The following is a 20,357-nucleotide window of genomic DNA, read 5'->3' as shown; positions in this document are numbered from 1 at the left end:
TGCAGGGCCATACTTTACGCGAACGGCACACCAGAACAATGCAACACACACAATTATGGAGTAAACATTGTAACCCATTAAATATGAACATGAACGAATAAATAACAGCACATTTTACTCACCACATATAGAACAAACAATTGGCAAAACCACGATGCCCATTACATGCCTTATTTAAAAAAAAAACTTTCCTATCATTGTTTAACCTAGCAGGCTCCAACGACAAATGGTGCACTGCAACGCATAATTTATTATGGCATAAATGCGACACCTGCTGATGGGAGGCCAAATATTGGCAGTTGTGGAACAAGAAGTACTGTAGGCGATGTACAGTGACACGGAGCCTATGATTGCGAAACATAAGGCGTATGACACCATATCCGTCTTTATTTACTGTACCTACCCAATTGTGACAATCATGATCACTGGAAATTGTATGCTGTGAAAGACGAGCAACAAAATGTTGCTTTTCTGCTACAGAAATGTCTGAAGAAAATATTATGAACATCGTGGACCTACAAACAATTTGTTAACACCACCTGATAACATCAAAAGGTCAAGAAATGGTGTTAACTCATAAAAACTGTAATTTCACCAAAAATCACCAAAATCCCTACTTTCTGGACTGGTTGCCAGGGCTGTAACGAGTATCCGAGTACTCGAGTATTCACGAATTATTGAGAAAGATCGGATACGAATATTCGTTACTCCTGATATTTGTGGATCGCGATCTTTCAAAAGCAAAAAAATAGTACCTTCTTTAATGCTGTCATAGCTCAAAAATGTGAAGGAATGTACACTAAAATCTGAATATCATCGATGTTTTCACTTTGAAGTAGACCGGAAGTACACAAGAGCTGCGTGAAGTAAAGCTAGCAACATGTTATTTTCGTATCCACGCTTCGATGCAGTGTTGTGAATTCTTCATAAAATAATAATGATAAAACATAATTATTGAATTCTAGAGATGTAAAAGATGATAATTGATTTCGTTTTCATTACGGGTCGGAAATATGTAAAAATACGAATATATTACATTAGGCTACTGAGTATGTAGATGTGAACCTCATGTCAAAAACGAATCGAAAGGTAGGCTAATCATGAGTCAAAATCATAAATCACTTGATTAAAAATAAAAACTATAGGCCTAGAACCAAATTAAATTGTAACTGCTCTTACAGATTTAAACATTTTTTCTTAATCTCAATGTTTATTCTGTATTTGATCAAAATAAAAGTAACAGTGAAAATATTTTCATATGGTTATTTATGCCTTACCATGATGATTTCATGCCGTAATTGATGTGCAGTAGTATTTTTTAGAGATGACGTCATTTCAAAATTCAAATAATTTGATTTTTTTTATAGTTACAGTGACTGAATCCTGCTGTACTTCACCTGTAACTCTATTGCTTAGTGATAAGGAATGTAAAATTGCTAAACATGGTTTTATTATCAATCGACCATTTATCAATATATAAGTGCATTATTGATTTATCAATAAAAACAGCTTCGACTTCAATTGAATCTTTTGCTTGTATCTAACTGGTGATTCGTGGTCCGATCTGTGAATCGTCAAACTCGAATCGTGGATCGGATCGGATCGCCACATGTTAGAAATCCCTACTTTCTGGACTGGTTGCCATGGAAACCTGACTCCAAATTCAAGTCAAAAGACATAAATAAAAATACACACTGTGGGTACCCGTACACGGGATATTGGTATCGACGAGGCGGTGGCCTGTCACAGCAAGGGGAAGTTTTGCAATATTTTCACAGTTTTAATGTAATTAATGTATCTGTAACTATTGGTCAGTTCAAGCTAAGTATATATCGCGTCCGTATGCGATCTGTCAACCCCCAGCGTCATATATTTATGGAGGAATAGACAGGAATCCAGGGTCACCTGTAGGGGGGTACCGCAATGAAAACGACTGTGAACTATTGTTCGTGATATTGAATTACTAGATTGTTCCAGGTTATCATTTTAGGGTTGTATAGACGGGTTATGATATGGAAGTTTATGTTTAGGCCAATTTCATATTGTCGTGGCCATGGATGTTTCAACAAGAAGACTGAAAATTTAGCTTTTGTACGGGGGCTTGCTAAACTGGTGTACGGGGACTTGGTTTATATGATAAAAATGGTGTACGGAGGCTTGGCATAATTAAAATGACAAACTTCACAATATATTTAAAACAAATAGCGTCTAGTCGTCCAAAACAAATAGCGTTTAGTCGTCCAAAAAGACAGATGTGAAGTTTTCTCTTGGCCCTGCAGGTAGGGCGTTAGAATTGTACCTGCTGCCCCTATTGCATGATGATCGTAAAAGGCGACTAAATTTAGGATCTTATCTTTTCTCTTCGTCCTAACTGACTTTATCTTTCCTAATGCCTCCCTTGGCACCGCCTCACTTTTGGCCTTGAGTTGAGCGTTCGCCCCTGTGAGGAAGGCTCTGGGTTCTGTCCCCTGGCCGAGACACACCAAAGTCTATAAAAAGTGGTAGTTTCTGCTCCTGCTTAGCGCTCAGCATACAGGGAGTGGGACGACTGGTTCGCCCGTTGTCAGTATAATGTGACCGGGTGGGGTGTGTTTCTTGGTGTCTTCGGCGGCATGCTTCAGTGATATAGCACTATAAAAAGGGCAACAGTTCCACTATACAAGAAGACACAACATGAATATACCGCAGTCTCCCAAAACACGCACCTCGCACAACATACACGCAACACACCGCATACATGGGAGGCCGTCCTTACATGACCATAGCTGTTAATAGGACGTTAATTAGTCAAACAAACAAACAATTCTCCCGACGTCTGTCTTCGTAGATCACATGTAAAGATGTCAATGGAATAGTAGGCCTTCCAGACAAAGATGATGAATGTTGGTTGGTCTGTAGATTCTGTATACAAGATCAGTTTGTTTGCTAGCAATTTTGTTAAATTCTTTAACGGAGGGGATCATTTTGAGGAAGGAATTCCTGTACTTGTATTACACAACCATATAGCGCCGATTTCGATAAGAAATATAACTTCATCTGGTGGGATTCAAGTAATTTTACTTTTGAATTGTAAACCATGGCTACGAATACATATTTGTCATAGCGTTGTTTTGACATCGCGTTTGTACAAGAAAATCTCCAATCAGGTATTTTCCACAATGCTCCAACACAACGAAGGTGAGTAGTATATTTTGGCATAGTTAATTGTAATATGTAATGATTTTTACGGTGCAATGTTTGACGGAAAGTCTGTGACTCTCAGCCGCTGCAAAACTCGTATATTACAGTTTTAAATATTGACGATGTGGTTCCGTTTCTTACATTTTCCGTTTTAATTTTGCATCCTATCCTTATTTGTCAGATTTATTGTTTATCATTTGCTGTTATTTATCTTTATCTGAAAATAATGTTTTAATGCGTTAATACTTTTAGTTGCCCAGACTTAAAAATTAATTGAAAAGAACAGTTTTTGCCTGAATTGATCAAAATCAAAATGATTAATCATTCTACATAGCGTATCGTTTCAATCAGTAATTTGATATATAGAAAGGAATATTTGGCTTAAAAAGCTGCGTTTCTCAACTCATCAACCAATTCGCTGTACAATCTTCAACCATGCTGCCGTACAATCAACATCCAAGCCCCCGCACACTTGATTTTTAACAACAAGCAAGCGCCCGTACACAATGTGATTTTCACTGATTTATTTCGCAATCTTCATGACCTCAAAATTTGTCATCGGGGCGTGAGTTGCTTTCCTATGTTGTGAATTAGCCATAGAAAATGAATTCCGTTTTCAGAAACGCATTAAGTATTCATAACAATGATTTATTTTGAACCGCCTTTTTCATTGCGGTACCCCCCTGCATGTGACCCTGGATTCCTGTCTATTCCTCAATAACTATTACGCTGGGAGTTGACAGATCGCATACGGACGCGATATATACTTAGCTTGAACTGACCAATAGTTACAGATACATTAATTACATTAAAACTGTGGAAATATTACAAAACTCCCCCTTGCTGTGACAGGTCACCATCTCGTCGATACCAATATCCCGTGTACGGGTACCCACAGTTATACAAGTACAACTGTTTTACACTATCAACAATTAACCATGAATTAGCAATAAAAATATGAACTGCACAGTGTGAGAGAAGAATCAGTAATTGCATTATGAACATTGGAGTTATTTCCCTTTAATAGCCAAAAATGCCTATTTTCCATTAAATGCCTATGAGCTTGATTTACAACTGCAGAATTGTGTTGTTTGTTTTTTTGAAGCTATTTGAAATGAAATATTTACTTACTGAAAGAGTAAATTGCATATTTTTCATTAAATGTGTCGTCTAAGGCCTGTATAAGGTAGCAGAAAACAGAAGATCTGAGGAAATTTGGAAAATTACACACAAGTTTTACAAATGCCTGCATAGCTAGTGAACCCTTCATGTTACATATACAAAAGTATATATATTTATAATCTACACACTATATGCTATCAAGTTATGATATCGTCAGAGAAGTAAACTCATTTTTGGCGTATTCCCGAACATTTGTATACCATGGAAACCACAGTAAAAAAAGTTTTAAAAATGCTAAATTTGTGTGTTTTTGACCCAAAATTGCAAAAAAAAAAGTACTCAATCTTTTTATTAGACCTACTTTAAATCAGATATTTATCTCAGCGACAAAATAAAACGGAATTTTCTATAGGTCAATTATGTGGATTTTTCAATATCTCACCTGGCAGCATGGCGTCCATTTTCAGCATCAAGTAAAGCTAGCAAATCTGGAGTAGAGCCACTTACGCATTAACCGCTAAATCTTAATCTCAAACCTATTTTTCACCAAAAACAATTTCTGGACTATGAAGCCTGTATTTTTTATTTTTTTTTATGCATCCATTTATACAGAGATTGCCTGCTAAATAAAAAATCCCCCATGGCCAGGCCGTGCTTCTGTTGTTTGCTACCTGAGGAAGGCTCTGGGTCTATACAAATGGCAGTTTCTGCTCCTGCTTAGCGCTCAGCATACAGGGAGTGTGACGACTGGTTCGCCCGTTGTGAGTATAATGTGACCGGGTGTGTTGTGTTGCTTGGTGTCTTCGGTGGCATGCTTCAGTGATATAGCACTATAAAAAGGGAAACAGTTCCACTATACAAGAAGACACTACATGAATATACCGCAGTCCTCCCAAAACACGCATCCTCGCACAACATACACGCAATGCAACGCATACATGGGAGGCCGTCCTTAATATGACTTGGGTCTCACGTTTTCCCCTGGGAAGGGGGTAAAGTTTACTATAGTTTATATAGGGAAAACATATATGAGCATTTTTTGCTCAATATTCATATGAAATGAGCCAAATTTGTTTAGAATTATTAGCGAAAGATTAGTATTTTAACATCCATATAAGTCCTCGCTGACCCCCTGGGGGCAGAGGGGATGGGCCGATGGACTCACGTTTCCCCCTGGGGAGGGGGGAGTTTACTTTAGTTTATATATGAAAAACACATTTATGGACATTATTTGCTCAATTTTACTAGGAAATGAGTACAACTTGATTAGAATTATTAGCCTTAGATATAGTATTTTAATATCCATATCAGTACTTGCTGACCCCATGGGGGACCAGTGGGGCGGGGCTAAACAGGGTCCAAATGACTGAATTTTTTTTTAAACTAAAGTAAACTTGACCCCTCTCCAGGGAGTAACGTGAGACCCCAAGGACATATAATTCACAATTTTTATAAAACACCTTAAGACCTTTCCATCTATAATTATTTGATTCTACTATTTCCAGAATTTTAGAATATTTTTGAAGTTTTAGCGTATTTGACCTTTTTTGGCCCCGCTCCTCTGCCCCCAGGGGGTCGACCTGGACCAATATGGATATGATGTTAAAATGCTATCTCAGGCTAATAATTCTAACCAAGTTTAACTCGTTTCCAATGAAAATTGAGCAAAAAATGCTCATAAATGTGTTTTCCCTATATAAACTATAGTAAACTTGACCCCCTCCCCAAGGGGAAACGTGAGACCCCAGGGTCATATAATTCACAATTTTTGTAGAGGATCTTAAGACCTTTCTATTAATGAAAAGTATTTGATTCAACCATTTCCAGAATTTCAGAAGAAGATTTTTAGCCTATTTGACCCCTTTTGATCCCGCCACTAAGGCCCCTGGGGGTCAATCTTAGAAAAGGAGAATGTACGTTAAGACTCGAATATGGCCGCAAAAATAATTCTCCAGTAAAAAAACAACATATTATGCCATATAACAGTTGAATACATTTGCTAACACATTACATCCCGAAAATAACCCGCATGTGCCAATTATGTTCACTATGACGACATCAATATGCAGATTCCCGCCATTTTTCACAAAAATCCTTGAAAAATCATACTTTTTTGAGTGGTTTTCTCTAAAAATGAATGTGGCCGCCTTCGTGGAGTAGAAAGAGATTTTCACACGTTGTGTAACGTGTATTTACGCATATCCATGCAAAATATAAAGTTGCTTCAAGGTGGCGGCCAAATCCATTTCAAGCCTTTTCTAACCTAAAGATGATAAATTTCTAGCAAAATTTAGCGAGAAGAGGAAAATCATCAATTTGATGACGTCACAGGTGGAGCACATCGTGTAAATGGTTATAAAAAGTTATGCTTTGATGAATGGCAAGTATGAGAGTATTTATTGATATGAAATTGATATGGATCAGAGTTAATATTTTTCGGCCTGAAAAATAAGGCCAAAAACTGGTCCTATCATATCTACTTCTTTGTTAATAGGATTAAATGGCCATCTCATACTGATAATTCTGACAACATTTGACTCATTTCCTATTACAAATGACCATATAATGCTCAAAAATGTGTTTTCCAAATATAAACTATAGTAAACTTAACCTCCTCCCCAGGGGGAAACTAGAGACCCCAGGGTCATATAATTCACCATTTTTGTAAAGGACCTTAAGACCTTTCTATCTATGAAGAGTATTTGATTCTACCACGTCTGTTAGTAGAGATTTTTGAAATTTTACTCAATTTTACCCCTTTTGGTCCCTCCCACAGCCCCCTAGGGGTGGGGACCACATGATTCACAATTTTGATTGGACTTATGCCTCAGAAGGTTTGTGCAAAATTTCATTGAAATTGTTTCAGCAGTTTTGGAGAAGAAGTCGAAAATGTAAATTTTGTTTACGGATATACGACGCAAGACGCGCGTCGGACGACGACGGACAAAAGGCGATTAGAATAGTTCACTTGAGACTTCCTCTCAGGTGACCTAAAAAGGCCTAAGACAGATCCCTAGGGGACTCCACCATTAACAGTTTGAAAAGAAGAGAAAATGTCTTCAGTTAAAACACGTGCTTTCTATCAGTAAGATAATTTCTAAACCACCCTCATAATTTCCCTTTAAAACCATAAGATTCTAATTTATATAACAGTTCATCATGCCACACTCCATCAAAGTCTTTACTTATATCACAGAAAACAGACCGAACTTCTTTTCTTTTGTCTAATGAGTCAGTGATATTATTGTATATCGAAAGAAGTAGGTTTACAGTTCAATCACCGGGATGTTTAGTGACAACTTCACAATCACGTAGGTAATTATAGAGATACTTAAAAATTACTTTTTCTATTATTTTACTGAAGCAAGAGGTGACAGAGATGGGTCGATAGTTGGAAATATCATTTACATCGCCTTTCCCTTTGTATATGGTATTAATGTTAGCAGCTTTCCATGGCAAGGGAATAAAACCGGTTTCCATAGTTTTATTGCCGATAAGGGTAAGAGGAATAGATATAGAGGGTGTCAATAGTTTTATGAAATTTGAGACAATCCCATCAGGCCTAGCAGGTTTCTTTTCATTACGATTAGAAAACTGATCTTTGATATCAAGGAAACTTGTGAGGAGGGGGAAGAGGATCAATATCATTAGAAGAAGTGGAGATTAAAGAGAAGTATGAATTAAGGTGTTCCGCTTTTTCAAAAGGATGTTGGAGAAAAAACTCATTATGTTTTAGAGGGGGGATAGACATTGCTTATCAATTTTTAACAGATTTAGCAATTTTCCACAATTTATCTGGAGACAAGTTATTATCATATAACGATGATTCAAGTTATATGTAGAATTTTGTTTCGTTTCTCTAATTAGGTCAATAACTTCATTTCGAACTAATCTGTGCCTTTCCAAGTGAGTTGGAGAATTTGAATTAATAGCTTTTTTGTGGATGCGGTTCCTCTGTCTAATTTTCAAGCTAATCGTGTCTGTAAAACAAGGCTTATTTGGTCGCAATGTAACTATTCTTTGTGGTACATGGTTATTTATTTGTGTACTAATTGTTTCAACTAGAGTTTAATTAGATTAATTTACATCATTATTTTGTGAGACAGAGATCCAGTCAATATTATTAATATTGGAAAGTGATGAAATTTCCGATATCTTGATACCAGGTGATAATGGGAATGGACATTTTCACCAGAACAACCAAGTTGCACAAGAAAATGCAGGACTTCAGAAAAGAGACACAACTACAAGAACTCTGGTGTGATAATTTGGGCAGGTACTTGTGCCATGATGTTTTGTATGACAAATGTATAATGTGAAAACATAGCTTATGCAACTCTGAAATAGATACGGTATACAAAAACTGAAACTTAAGTTTATCTCTTCTTTAGTTTTATTAACAAAATTAAACAAAATACAATGTAATGAAGTATACATTGTCAATTTGTCTTAACCTTAACCAAAGATGGTCACAAAGGCTATAACGAATGTTAATAGAACAAAAACAAATTAAAAGCCATTGACATCAATAAAAATAACAAACGGGATGAACAAACATTTCTTTAGTCTGAAATGTTTTGTGGTATTTTTGAATGATGATAACTTATTCTACCTAACATTATAATTAGTAATAAATTTGCGGATGCTGTACATATTGAAGAAATGCAACTGTAAGTTATCATACTGCAGCTGCAAGTTATCATACTATCTGATTCTAATGGGGGAATCAAAATTATGTTTTTCTTTAATATTTCTTATACACATTCAACTTATAACTTTTGGGAAAATCACCTTGCCACTATTCCATCAGCTGTATGAGTGTATTTCGGATTGTATAATGGGTAACCAATATTTCAGATTTGGTACAAAATCAGTTTTATACATGTATTTGAATACAATATTCAAAATATTTAAATTAGAATCTGAGAAATGTAATGACACATATTAATTTTAACCAATCTCTCCTGCTTTTGTTCAAAACAATGGAAATCTGTACCAACTCATTATTCAGGAAATAAATTAACGGATATCTATCAATATTTGATAGTTATATTTATTATTAAATTTCTGGGAATGCAATTACTTTTGCACATAAATAGTTAAACAAAACTAACAAATTCGTGGAATTTATATTCCCCGCTTTTGCTAATCAAAGATCCATAACTCCGCCAAATAGGATCCAATGAAAGTGCTGAGCGAATCATCCGAACCCTTGGCACATGTGACCAAATTACAAAAAATATCGCATAAGATTTGTGGCAGTTACAGTCTGCACCAAAACCTTAAGAAGCCACTGGTCCTTTTGGCCTATATAAAACTTAAAATCGCTGGCCCCAACCAATTTCCACGCCCCCCTTCCCCCAACCAATTAGAAAAATTATGAACTCAAAGGAAAACTAGAAGACAGCTGGAGCTGGAGTGGGTTTTAAGCTTGTTTATTTGTTTTCAGTGTTACTGCAAAATGAACAATATTTTAAGATCAAGATTCATAATCAGATCGGATCAGATATCCGATCGGAACCCTTGGAGTATCGAGGATGGATACTTATGGGAGTTATTGCTACCTTGCGATACAAGTCAAGAGAAAGCTTGCTTCCTCGCGTCTATGAAAAGTCTTTCCGTTTTTTGTCTATTACTTCATAACCTTGCAATTTTGGTGTGTTTATTGCTGTATAGTGTTTTTTATAAACAACATTTTAGTTTAAATTATTAGACCGCATGAGCGAAGGTTTTTATCGTATGCAACTTAAGATTTACCTTGCAGTATTTTCATTCCCAATTCCGTGTTTTCCTTTGTTGCCTCCGACTGTACCATTGCTTCGTACTTTTCTATTCTTCGTCGCTTTTTCTTTTCAACCTTAATCATTATTCGGCTAACACGGCGTCTCGGGTGGTGGAATATTCAATGTTGAACGTCACATTGCCTCTTAGAATTGTTTCATCAATTAATATAGATACAATTCCCCAATTTGTGCGATTAAGTTGTCTGCTTCATCGTTGCTCATTTCTATCAAGTCTGTATCTATCAAATTTCAAGCATTTAGATCAATTTTATAGTTTTGGTGCGTGAATGATTATGTATGTACTAACCAGAGAGTGAGTAGACCTAATGCAAGTATGACTATAGCAGCTTTCATGGTTGTTTGTGAGTGCAAATACTTACCACGGGGAAGTCGACCATTCGGATGTTAACAAGGGATGAAATGACACGATTGCGGTAAGTATGAAATGTCTATCTTGGACAGAGAAATAATGATACAGGGCATTGCAAAGCGATGAATGAATATCTATAGAGATTTTGGAAATCTAGAATGATATTGTTCTATAGTGATAAGGAAGAAAAGGTGAATAGTTGGTAGAATGTGTTAAAATCGTGTTAGTTTTACCGAGCGAGGAAAAGAGACGTCCGGTAGGCACGCATGCGCAATCCAGTTTTGTCTTGTTTCAAAAACAAAAAAGTGGTTAATTTGTTTAAATTTTTATTCAGTCTTAACATTTTATCGTTCATTTTTTTATATCGAATTACCTCCCCTTGACCGATTTTCTTCATTCCTATGCCAGTGCCTATTCCCGTAACAAATGAATTGACGCTAGTGTTTTCTTACTATCATTTTATACTGATACAGAGGGTTTTTGCCAGCTTTTGGGAGAAGGATCCTGAGCAAAAATTGAAAATATTATCGGTGTTTTTTAAAAATGGGAAAATTATCATAATCATTTCAATTTAAGCCCGACTCAAAATATCCATTAACTTTTAGTGTCAGTGTTCAGTAATTTAAAAATAATAAATTGATCATTTCAATCATTTTTGATAGTGTATGTACTATACAAGAAAACATGAATATACCGCAGTCTCCCAAAACATGCACCTCACACAACATACCAGCAACACACCGCATACATGGGAGGCCGTCCTTGCCTGAACATGGCTGTTGATAGGACGTTGATTTATCAAACAAACAAACAAACAAACAAAAGATACTGTATGTAATTTATATTGCATGTTAAAGATATTCCACCGCTGACAAACAGTATGTTTCTCTATCAAAAGCAAGAGCAGACGAATTAGTATTTTTGTTCAGTTACAAAAGTTACTTACTTTACACATTACCACGATTAAAAAGTTTGAGCTTCTTATTTCACTTCAAGATTAAAATATAGAAATATTCTATTGCGATCAGAAAAAATTCTGTGGCACTATGTCCTATATCAAATGAAGTTCTGATTGTGCATCCACCAAACGCAAAATAAGTTTTTAGGTCATCTGACACGAAGGGTCAGGATGACCTATAGTCGTCATGTTTCGTCCGTCGTCGTCCGCCGTGCGCCGTGCGTTAACTTTTCACATTTTGAACTTCTTCTCAAGTTCTACCGGTGTGATTTGGCTGAAACTTGCCTGAAATTATCCTGACATGGTCCCGACAAAGTTTCCTTATTTTTCGGGTCGATCCGAAATCCAAGATGGCCGCCACAGCCGCCATCTTGAAAACACATTTTGAACTTCTTCTCAAGTTCAACCGGTGCGATTTGGCTGAAACTTGCCTGAAATGATCCTGACATGGTCCCAACAAAGTGCTCTTATTTTTCGGGTCGATCCGAAATCCAAGATGGCCACCACAGCCGCCATCTTGAAAACACATTTTTGAACTTCTTCTCTAGTTCTACCGGTGCGATTTGGCTGAAACTTGCTTGAAATGATCCTGACATGGTCCCGACAAAGTGTTGTTATTTTTCGGGTCGATCCGAAATCCAAGATGGCCGCCACAGCCGCCATCTTGAAAACACATTTTGAACTTCTCAAGTTCTACCGGTGCGATGTGGCTGAAACTTGCATGAAATGATCCTGATATGGTCCCGACAAAGTGTTGTTATTTTTCGGGTCGATCCGAAATCCAAGATGGCCGCCACAGCCGCCATCTTGAAAACACCTTTTTAACTTCTTCTCAAGTTCTACCGGTGCGATTTGGCTGAAATTAGCCTGAAATGATCCTGACATGGTCCCGACAAAGTGTTGTTATTTTTCAGGTCGATCCGAAATCCAAGATGGCCGCCACAGCCGCCATCTTGAAAACACATTCTAACTTCTTCTCAAGTTCTACCGTTGCGATTTGGCTGAAATTAGCCTGAAATGATCCTGACAAGGTCCCGACAAAGTGTTGTTATTTTTCGGGTCGATCCGAAATCCAAGATGGCCCCCACAGCGGCGGCCATCTTGAAAACACATTTCGAACTTCTTCTCAAGTTCTACAGGTGCGATTTGGCTGAAACTTGCATGAAATGATCCTGACAAGGTCCGGACAAAGTGACATCATGCTTTGTCCGTCGTCGTGCGCCGTCCGCCGTGCGCCGTCTGCCGTCCGTAAACTTTTCACATTTCAATCTTCTTCTCAAGTTTGACCAGTGGGATTGAGCTGAAACTTACCTAAAATGATCCTGAGATGGTCCCGACAAAGTGTTCTTATTTTTCGGGTTGATCCGAAATCCAAGATGGCCGGCATCTTGAAAATACATTTTTAACTTCGTCTCAAGTTCTGCCGGTGCGATTTCGCTGAAACTTGCATGAGATGATCCTGACATGGTCCCGACAAAGTGTTGCTACATTTACATCTCTGGTTTATCCCAAATCAAAGATGGCTACCATGACACTATATCTAATTAATTTCCTATATGATTATTGCCAAAGTAGTCAGATGACCGTTAAGGCCCTTGGGCCTCTTGTTTGATATTATTTTTTGTGGTAATTACAAATATACATACACGATTAAACAGCAAATATAGTTCAAATAATGAGTAGCGTTTATACTTTGTCGGCGATGGAGCGTCCAAAATAAAAAAAAATTTAAAAAAAAAACTTGTAACGTATAAATGTAACCGATCAATGCAGAAATATGGCAGAATACAAACGCATTATGTAAATTTTCAAAGACGTTTGAAAATGAAACATACTATACACAAAGTACAATGTATGGATTCAAACAAAATATAAAATTTACAACCAATACTTAACAAATTAAATAGCAGGCGAAAATCTCTGGCTCAACCCTACTGTCACTTACCACAGGACTGACACATCATGCTAACTATACCAGACTGTTGCTGTTGCTGTTTTGCGTCCGTACCTCAGTTAGTTTACCTGCGTTCCCGGCCAGCCGACTCACCTGTCATGGCCGCCATTTTTCTTGTTCATTTGATTGCAAAGTCCCAAAAGTGGTGGAATTTAGCCACTGAAATCGGGGCACTTCCACGAACTTAAACTATTAAAAAATGATGTGTCCAAAGTGGAATGGACTCATACAGGACATTAGATATTAATTACTGATACCGGGAGTTTTGACTTATTTTCACGATTGGGGAAAATAGTAACTAAATTTGGGAAAATACAGTGCTATTTTTCAATTGGGAATAGGTTCGTTTACGGACCCTATAAAGGCCTGTCAAAAAACCTGTGATAATGATAATAACAGAAAGCATGGCTATGGGTCGGAGTTCATGTCAGTGCAATCTGATTGGATCATGAATGATCTAATTTAGGATTGGACTGCACTCCTAACAAACACTATGAAGTCCCATCCGGTTTCACCGGCAGGGGACTTAAAATACCTATGGACCATAGCAACTATGAGAAATCAATTATATTAACATGACATATTCAAATTACAGTACATTGATATGAAAAGATTAACAGAGCGAAACAAAAATTCCAGAGCGGCTGTAAAGGTTCATTTTTCATTGTTCTAGAAAACACATTCCAACTGATTTAGAAATCACATGACTGCTGTATACCTATAAGATGCACATGTATGTTCCTATTCCGTGAACAAAAGACATCAGTTGGCTAATAAATTTCATAATTTCATAACTAATTTATATCAAATATCAGGTGACCGTTGAGGCCCAATAGACTCTAAGTTCCATATCGTTTTTTATTTTACGTAGTTCTAGAAAACACATCTGATTTAGAAATCACATGATTGCTATGAAAAACGCAATAGTAAACGTGACGGTTATTAACAAAAATACAACAAAGAATATCAAATCTGTCGTCTTTGCTATCATCCGCCAAGTGGGTAACTTTGCACTGTTCGTCGTCTTACAGTCTAATACATGTTCTGTATTCAATTCAGATTCCTCCGTTCTTTCCATTGATCCTACTTCATGTACCGATGAAATATTTTCTCCGCCTTTTGTAGTTTGGCCTTTATTATTGTCGCTGCCCTGTTTTCCGACGTCAAGGTGTTTGGTATTTATTCTATTACTTCTGAAAATCAGTCGTAGGCACATAACAGGTCTGGTGATATATTGCGGAATTGGCTGGTCGGTATCATCCTTATCATAGAGCCTTGTTTGAAATATGTTGGCAATCACAATCAGGACACTGCAAACAAGTATAAACAATATGTAGAAGGCCAGAATAGACATTGGATAAGACGTGGGAGGCATTCTATCACTCACCACAGTCATGTATACTGTAAATGCCAGTAACACTGTGATACTGTAGGAAGCCCTCTCTCCTGAATTAAACGGAAGAATAAACACAAACGGATTCACAAGGGCTAACATGATAATCGGGATTACGACACTGATCATGAAATTCAAATGTCGCCGCTTGACAGTAAAGGAGTATTTTGCCATATGAAATGTGCCAGTCAAGACATGTGTCGTTGAGCCTATTACATCCCATTCGCTGTTTGTGGTATAATATCTAAACAGCATAGTCGGTGATGGTATTGTCAACGTCACTTGTTCTGCACTGAAACCCCATGGACTGATGTTAAGTGCACATGTGTGTTGGTCAAATGGAAATTTAGAAATATCAGGTGTGCACGTTGCCTCTAATACCGCACCAGGCATCCACAATACCCTGCCGGTGTGTGTGACAGTTACCTGGTGATATTGGTGACTGATCGGTTTGCTAGATTCGACAGGATTCAGAAGAAACATCTGAGGGAGCCACACTTTATTTTGACTGAATGTCAATGATGTCTTGTTATCGTACGAAGCGGCATTCCACACCAAATTGTCGTCATTCCAGGAAATACTCAAAATTATTACCATGTCAATCGTTCCTGCTACTTCATCGAAATCATTGATAGAAATAGCATCTAGGTCCATGGATACAGCAACCGGCCTCGACTGGTTTTTAACAGGAATCACATCTTTGGAATAATTAAGAAACAAATCCTGAAGCAGTAACTTTGTATTTTCTATTGTAGTCGCATTTGTCACTTCTACCACATACACCAAAATCATTAAAATCAGTAGAGAACTTTCCATTTTGCATTCGTAAACTGTAGGTAAAACTGATATTACACTTACTATGATACACATTGCTGATACCCTAATGGCAGACTATAGGTGTTTGTGAAAGTTTATTATTATATCCCGTGATTTTTACCGATATTGATGACCTACAAGAGATAGACCATCCCATTACTTATGACCAGACCTGACTGAACAACGAGTTAGGCGTTCTTTGTAGACGGTGCATTGGATTTACTGTTAATTGACGTACATAATACGGGCGATACTTTTGTTGACAAAACCATATGCGTGGTCATAGAAATGGAACTCCGAATCAATGTTTGAACTGTAAGAGTACTGTCACGAAATAGGGGTAAATATTAATGGTATTGATTTGTGTTATTCTCTTTGAAAGTATTGTAAAATGTATCAAAAATAAGCAAACAAAATTTATAGAGACAAGGAAATAGATAAGATCATAAAGAGAGAGAGAGAAAAGAGTCTATTAACAGCGGGTTGTGTGATGTTTTTGGTGACTGTGGTTTGGAATGCCACTGAAGCATGCCACCGCAGACACCAATGAATGGCAACAAGAGGCCTTGACGGTCACCTGAGTGCTGATACAGAAAGAGCATTGCAAAAGTTGTTAAGTCTGTTAAAAGCATTTACGAATTAGAATAAACTTTAAAGTTGAACATTTGTATTAGAATTTTTATTTTTTGTTTTTCATTTTGATAGTTTGTGTATTATGTTAAAAAACCTTATGCTTAAAATTCCAATTTGCTTCGCCAACGTTTAACAACAAAACCAAACGAGAAGTCAATCAGTGTCAGTGATTTTATGAATTTCCCTTTTTAATCTTTGAAGATTATTTGTTTCCAACAAACCTGTGAATTCAGAAGAAGATTTTTGAAATTTTACCTATTTTGGCCCCGCCCCTCTGGTCCATGGGGGTCAGCCAGGACCAATATGGATATGGTGTTAAAATGCTATTTCAGGATAATAATTCTAACCCAGTTTGACTCATTTCCTATTAAAACTAAGCAAATAATGTTCATAAATGTGTTTTTCTTATATAAACTATTATAAATTTGACTCCCTCCCTAGGGGAAAATCTGAAATCCCAGGGCCATGGAATTCACACATTTTGTAAAGGGCCTTAAGACCTTTCATTCTATGAAGAGTATTTGGTTCCATCGAATCTGTGAATTCAGAAGATTTTTGAAGTTTTAGCCTATTTTGGCCCCGCCCCTAAGGCCCATGGGGGTCGGCCAGGACCAATATGGATATGACGATAAATTTCTATCTCAAGCTAAAAATTCTAACCCAGTTTGACTAATATCTTATGAAAAATAAGCAAACAAATTTCATAAATATGTTTTTCCTATATAAACTATAGTAATCTTGACCCCCTCCTCAGGGGGAAACATGAGACCCCAGGGTCATATAATTCACAATTTTTGTAGAGGACCTTAAGACCTTTCCATCTATGAAGAGTATTTGATTCTACTAGTTCCAGAATTTCAGAAGATTTTTGAAGTTTTAGCCTATTTGACCCCTTTTGGCCCCGCCGCTAAGGCCCCTGGGGGTCAGTCATGGAAAATGTGTTAATAGGATTCAATGGCCATCTCATAGGGATAATTCTGACAACATTTGACTATTTTTTTTTATTATTATTAATAACTATTTAATGCTCCAAAATGTGTTTTCACTATATAAACTATAGTAAACTTAACCCGCTCCCCAGGGGGTAACCTGAGACCCAGGGTCATATAATTCACAATTTTTGTAGAGGGTCTCGAGACCTTTCTATCTATGAAGAATATTTGAATCTACCACATCTGCAAGTGGAGAAGATGTTTTTTGAAATTTTAGTCAATTTTACCATTTTTGCCCCTCCCACAGCCCCCAAGGGGGAGGGGGTCATATAATTCATTGATTGGCCTTATGCCTTAGAAGGTTTGTGCAAAATTTCATTGAAATTGCTTCAGCGATTTTGAGAAGAAGACGAAAATGTAAATTGTTTAAAAACACACGACGGACGACGCGCGACTACGGACAAAAGGCGATTAGAATAGGTCACTTGAGACTTCGTCTCAGTTGACCTAAAAAATCGATGTTAATTTAAACTATAACAATAAAAGCCTGCTAACCAATTATCATAAATCTTCATATTGAATGGTTAATTAGAATACGTCCTATTATCATCCCTGCAGGTATGACGTTAGAATTGTACCTGCTGTCCCATGAGTAAAAGATGACTAAATATAGGATCTTGTCTTCTCTATTGTTCCTTACTGAATTTATAGCTCTTCCTTACGTCTCCCTTGAAACCATCTCTCTTTTGGCTTTATGTTGAGCGCTAGCCCCTGTGAGGTAGGCTCTGGGTTCTTTCTCCTTGCCGAGACACATCATAGTCAACAAAAGTGGTATTTTCTGCTTAGCACTCAGCATACCTGGAGTGGAACGACTGGTTCGCCCGTTGCCGGTATAATGTGACCGAATGGGATGTAGCACTATATAAAGGGCAAAAGTTCCACAGTTCCACTATACAAGACACAACACGAATACATCGCAGTCTTCTAAAACACGCACCTTGCACTTCACACATGTTACAAACCGCATATATGGGAGGTCGTCCTTACATGACCCTGGCTGTTAATAGGACGTTAATTAACACAAAAACAATAATAATGGGACATAAAGCCTAATCAAACAACTATTATTTTGCTTTCTTTAATTGTGAGTGAAATTGAAGTGATCAATATACCATACAGTATTGTTTGTTTGTTTGATTAATTTACGTCCTATTAACAGTCAGGATTATGTAAGGACGTCCTCCAATGTTTGTTGGGAGACTTCGGTATGTTCTAGCCCGAGATACTCTGGCTCAGGTCATCTCCGATTCAGACTACTTACAAAATATTACCACTGAGTATCGCCACTTACCTTGGTCTTTTCAACAAATGAATAATAAATCTTCTCATAGACATCCATTTCATCACAAATGCACGTTCTATTATGTCAACACAGTACTTTCTTTTCCGCAGCTTTAAATTTCCCTCGTCGTCGTTGCCATTTTTTAGTAGTATGCAAATCACATTAATGTCGACGGATTACTATATTTGGGTCTTCATAATATTCATTTGTTGAATAGGCTAAGGTTAGTGGTGCTTCTCGGGGGTCAGGCTGAATCGGAGATGACCTGACCCGATACCAAACGGTGTCGACTTATTCCAGGTTTTCGAGTACTACTGCGCTCTGGCCCTAAACCAGAAATCTATCTGTCATAATGTCTTACGTGTGGTGTCAGGGCCAGAGTATCTCGGGCTAGGTATGTTCGTGTTGTGTCTTCTTGTATAGTGGAAATCTTGCCCTTTTGATAGTGCTATATCACTAAAGGATGCTGCCGAAAACACCAAGCTACACATGTGCACCCCACCCGGTCACAGTATAATGACAACGGGCTAAGCAGGGGCAGATCTCTATCACTTTTACAGACGTTGGTATGTCTCGGCCAGGGGACAGAACCCTGAGCCTATCTCACAAGGGCGTGCAGTAATCGTTTCAGACGCGAAATAAACAAAATACATTGTTATTATAATAAATATGTAAACCAAATATCCCAGCTATAGTTCAACTTTACAAACATCCGAACCATGCATTGCCCTATACGCATTTTCACGACAGTGTTCAACAAAATCAAAATGAGTAAATTTGATAAAAATATTGAAGACGTACAAAGTTTTGCATGTACTATGTAGCTACCGTTCTAATCAAACTTATTGGAATTGTTCGGGCAAAACTGCGGCAGATGGAAGTTTGTAGGTTTGATCGAATGACAGTGCAATAACAATAAGAACTTTGGACCTATAATCGTTTAAATCACGACGGTAACTATATATGCCTGACAATAACTACCTGATGATATATCCTGCCTTGACCAATTCGTGTTTTGTTGAAGTTATTCCCCTTTTGCCTAAGGTCTTCTGTAAACGTGTCAAATCTATGTTATCTCGTTTTTTGTTGGAAATCCATTGTTTCATTAAAAGAGTTTGTCCTGCTGTCAATAAGAATTTGTAATAGCCAAATATCCCTAATGTATCTGAAGGATTATAAGTAGAACAAAACTTGTTTGTTTAGACATGTCATAGATAAAAGGAGTAAAAATTTTGACACTTGAAACCTTTGACCTGATTCGGGCCCTGATCATGCACACATACATATGTACGTCTAGTACAGTGTGTAAATAGCGTATATCTAGTATTGTAATTTGCATATCGGTATCAATTGTTTATTATGTGCTATTTGGAGAATTCAATTAATACGTTTGGTGATTTAAAAAACAAATCGATACTGTTCTTTGTTGCTCGATCACCGTGGCCAGCACAGAATATTTACATTTATAACAATTTCACATAAATGGTGTATACATGTAATTTTGGTATTATCTGGAAATGAAATGTTGATATGTGTTAAGGTCCTCTATATCGGTCATTAGATCTCGGTCACCTTAATAATAATATTAATATGATATGACAACATCATGTTGATATTTATATGACGTTTAATTAACTATATCAATCATCATATTTTGGGAGAGTCTTTAAACTTCTCGTATTGATGAAATACTATTTGAAGGGCTTGTCATTGAGTCTATAGTAACTTTATAGACGATGCTTTATTTTGTCGTAGTCGATGGGTTTTTTTTTTATCTCTGGACAATATGAAAAACAGTTGAATACATCGATAGATCTTTGGCATTGGTCAGACAACTATGTTGTTTGACCGTTCGGTCTGTGACTTTGACCTTC

The 20,357-nt window shown here is 37.1% G+C and overlaps 1 protein-coding gene across 1 annotated transcript; it reads right to left on the bottom strand.

Moving 5' to 3' along the window:
- Positions 1-13,965: 13,965 nt before the first annotated feature.
- On the bottom strand, positions 13,966-15,697 carry LOC138324562 (acetylcholine receptor subunit beta-type unc-29-like). The gene has a single exon (XM_069269613.1). The coding sequence runs from the start codon at positions 15,628-15,630 to the stop codon at positions 14,266-14,268; it is 1,365 nt and encodes a 454-aa protein (XP_069125714.1). The 5' UTR covers positions 15,631-15,697; the 3' UTR covers positions 13,966-14,265.
- Between the last annotated feature and the right edge of the window lie 4,660 nt (positions 15,698-20,357).

This window comes from Argopecten irradians, chromosome 5, assembly GCF_041381155.1.
Source record: "Argopecten irradians isolate NY chromosome 5, Ai_NY, whole genome shotgun sequence".
Classification (NCBI taxonomy): domain Eukaryota; kingdom Metazoa; phylum Mollusca; class Bivalvia; order Pectinida; family Pectinidae; genus Argopecten; species Argopecten irradians.
The sequence above is the reverse complement of the archived record's forward strand: the minus strand, read 5'-3'. Positions and strand labels throughout refer to the sequence as shown.

What these genes read in the sequence shown, in the direction of transcription:
- LOC138324562 (XM_069269613.1), bottom strand. Translation starts at nt 15,630, where the DNA reads ATGTGTATCATAGTAAGTGTAATATCAGTTTTACCTACAGTTTACGAA.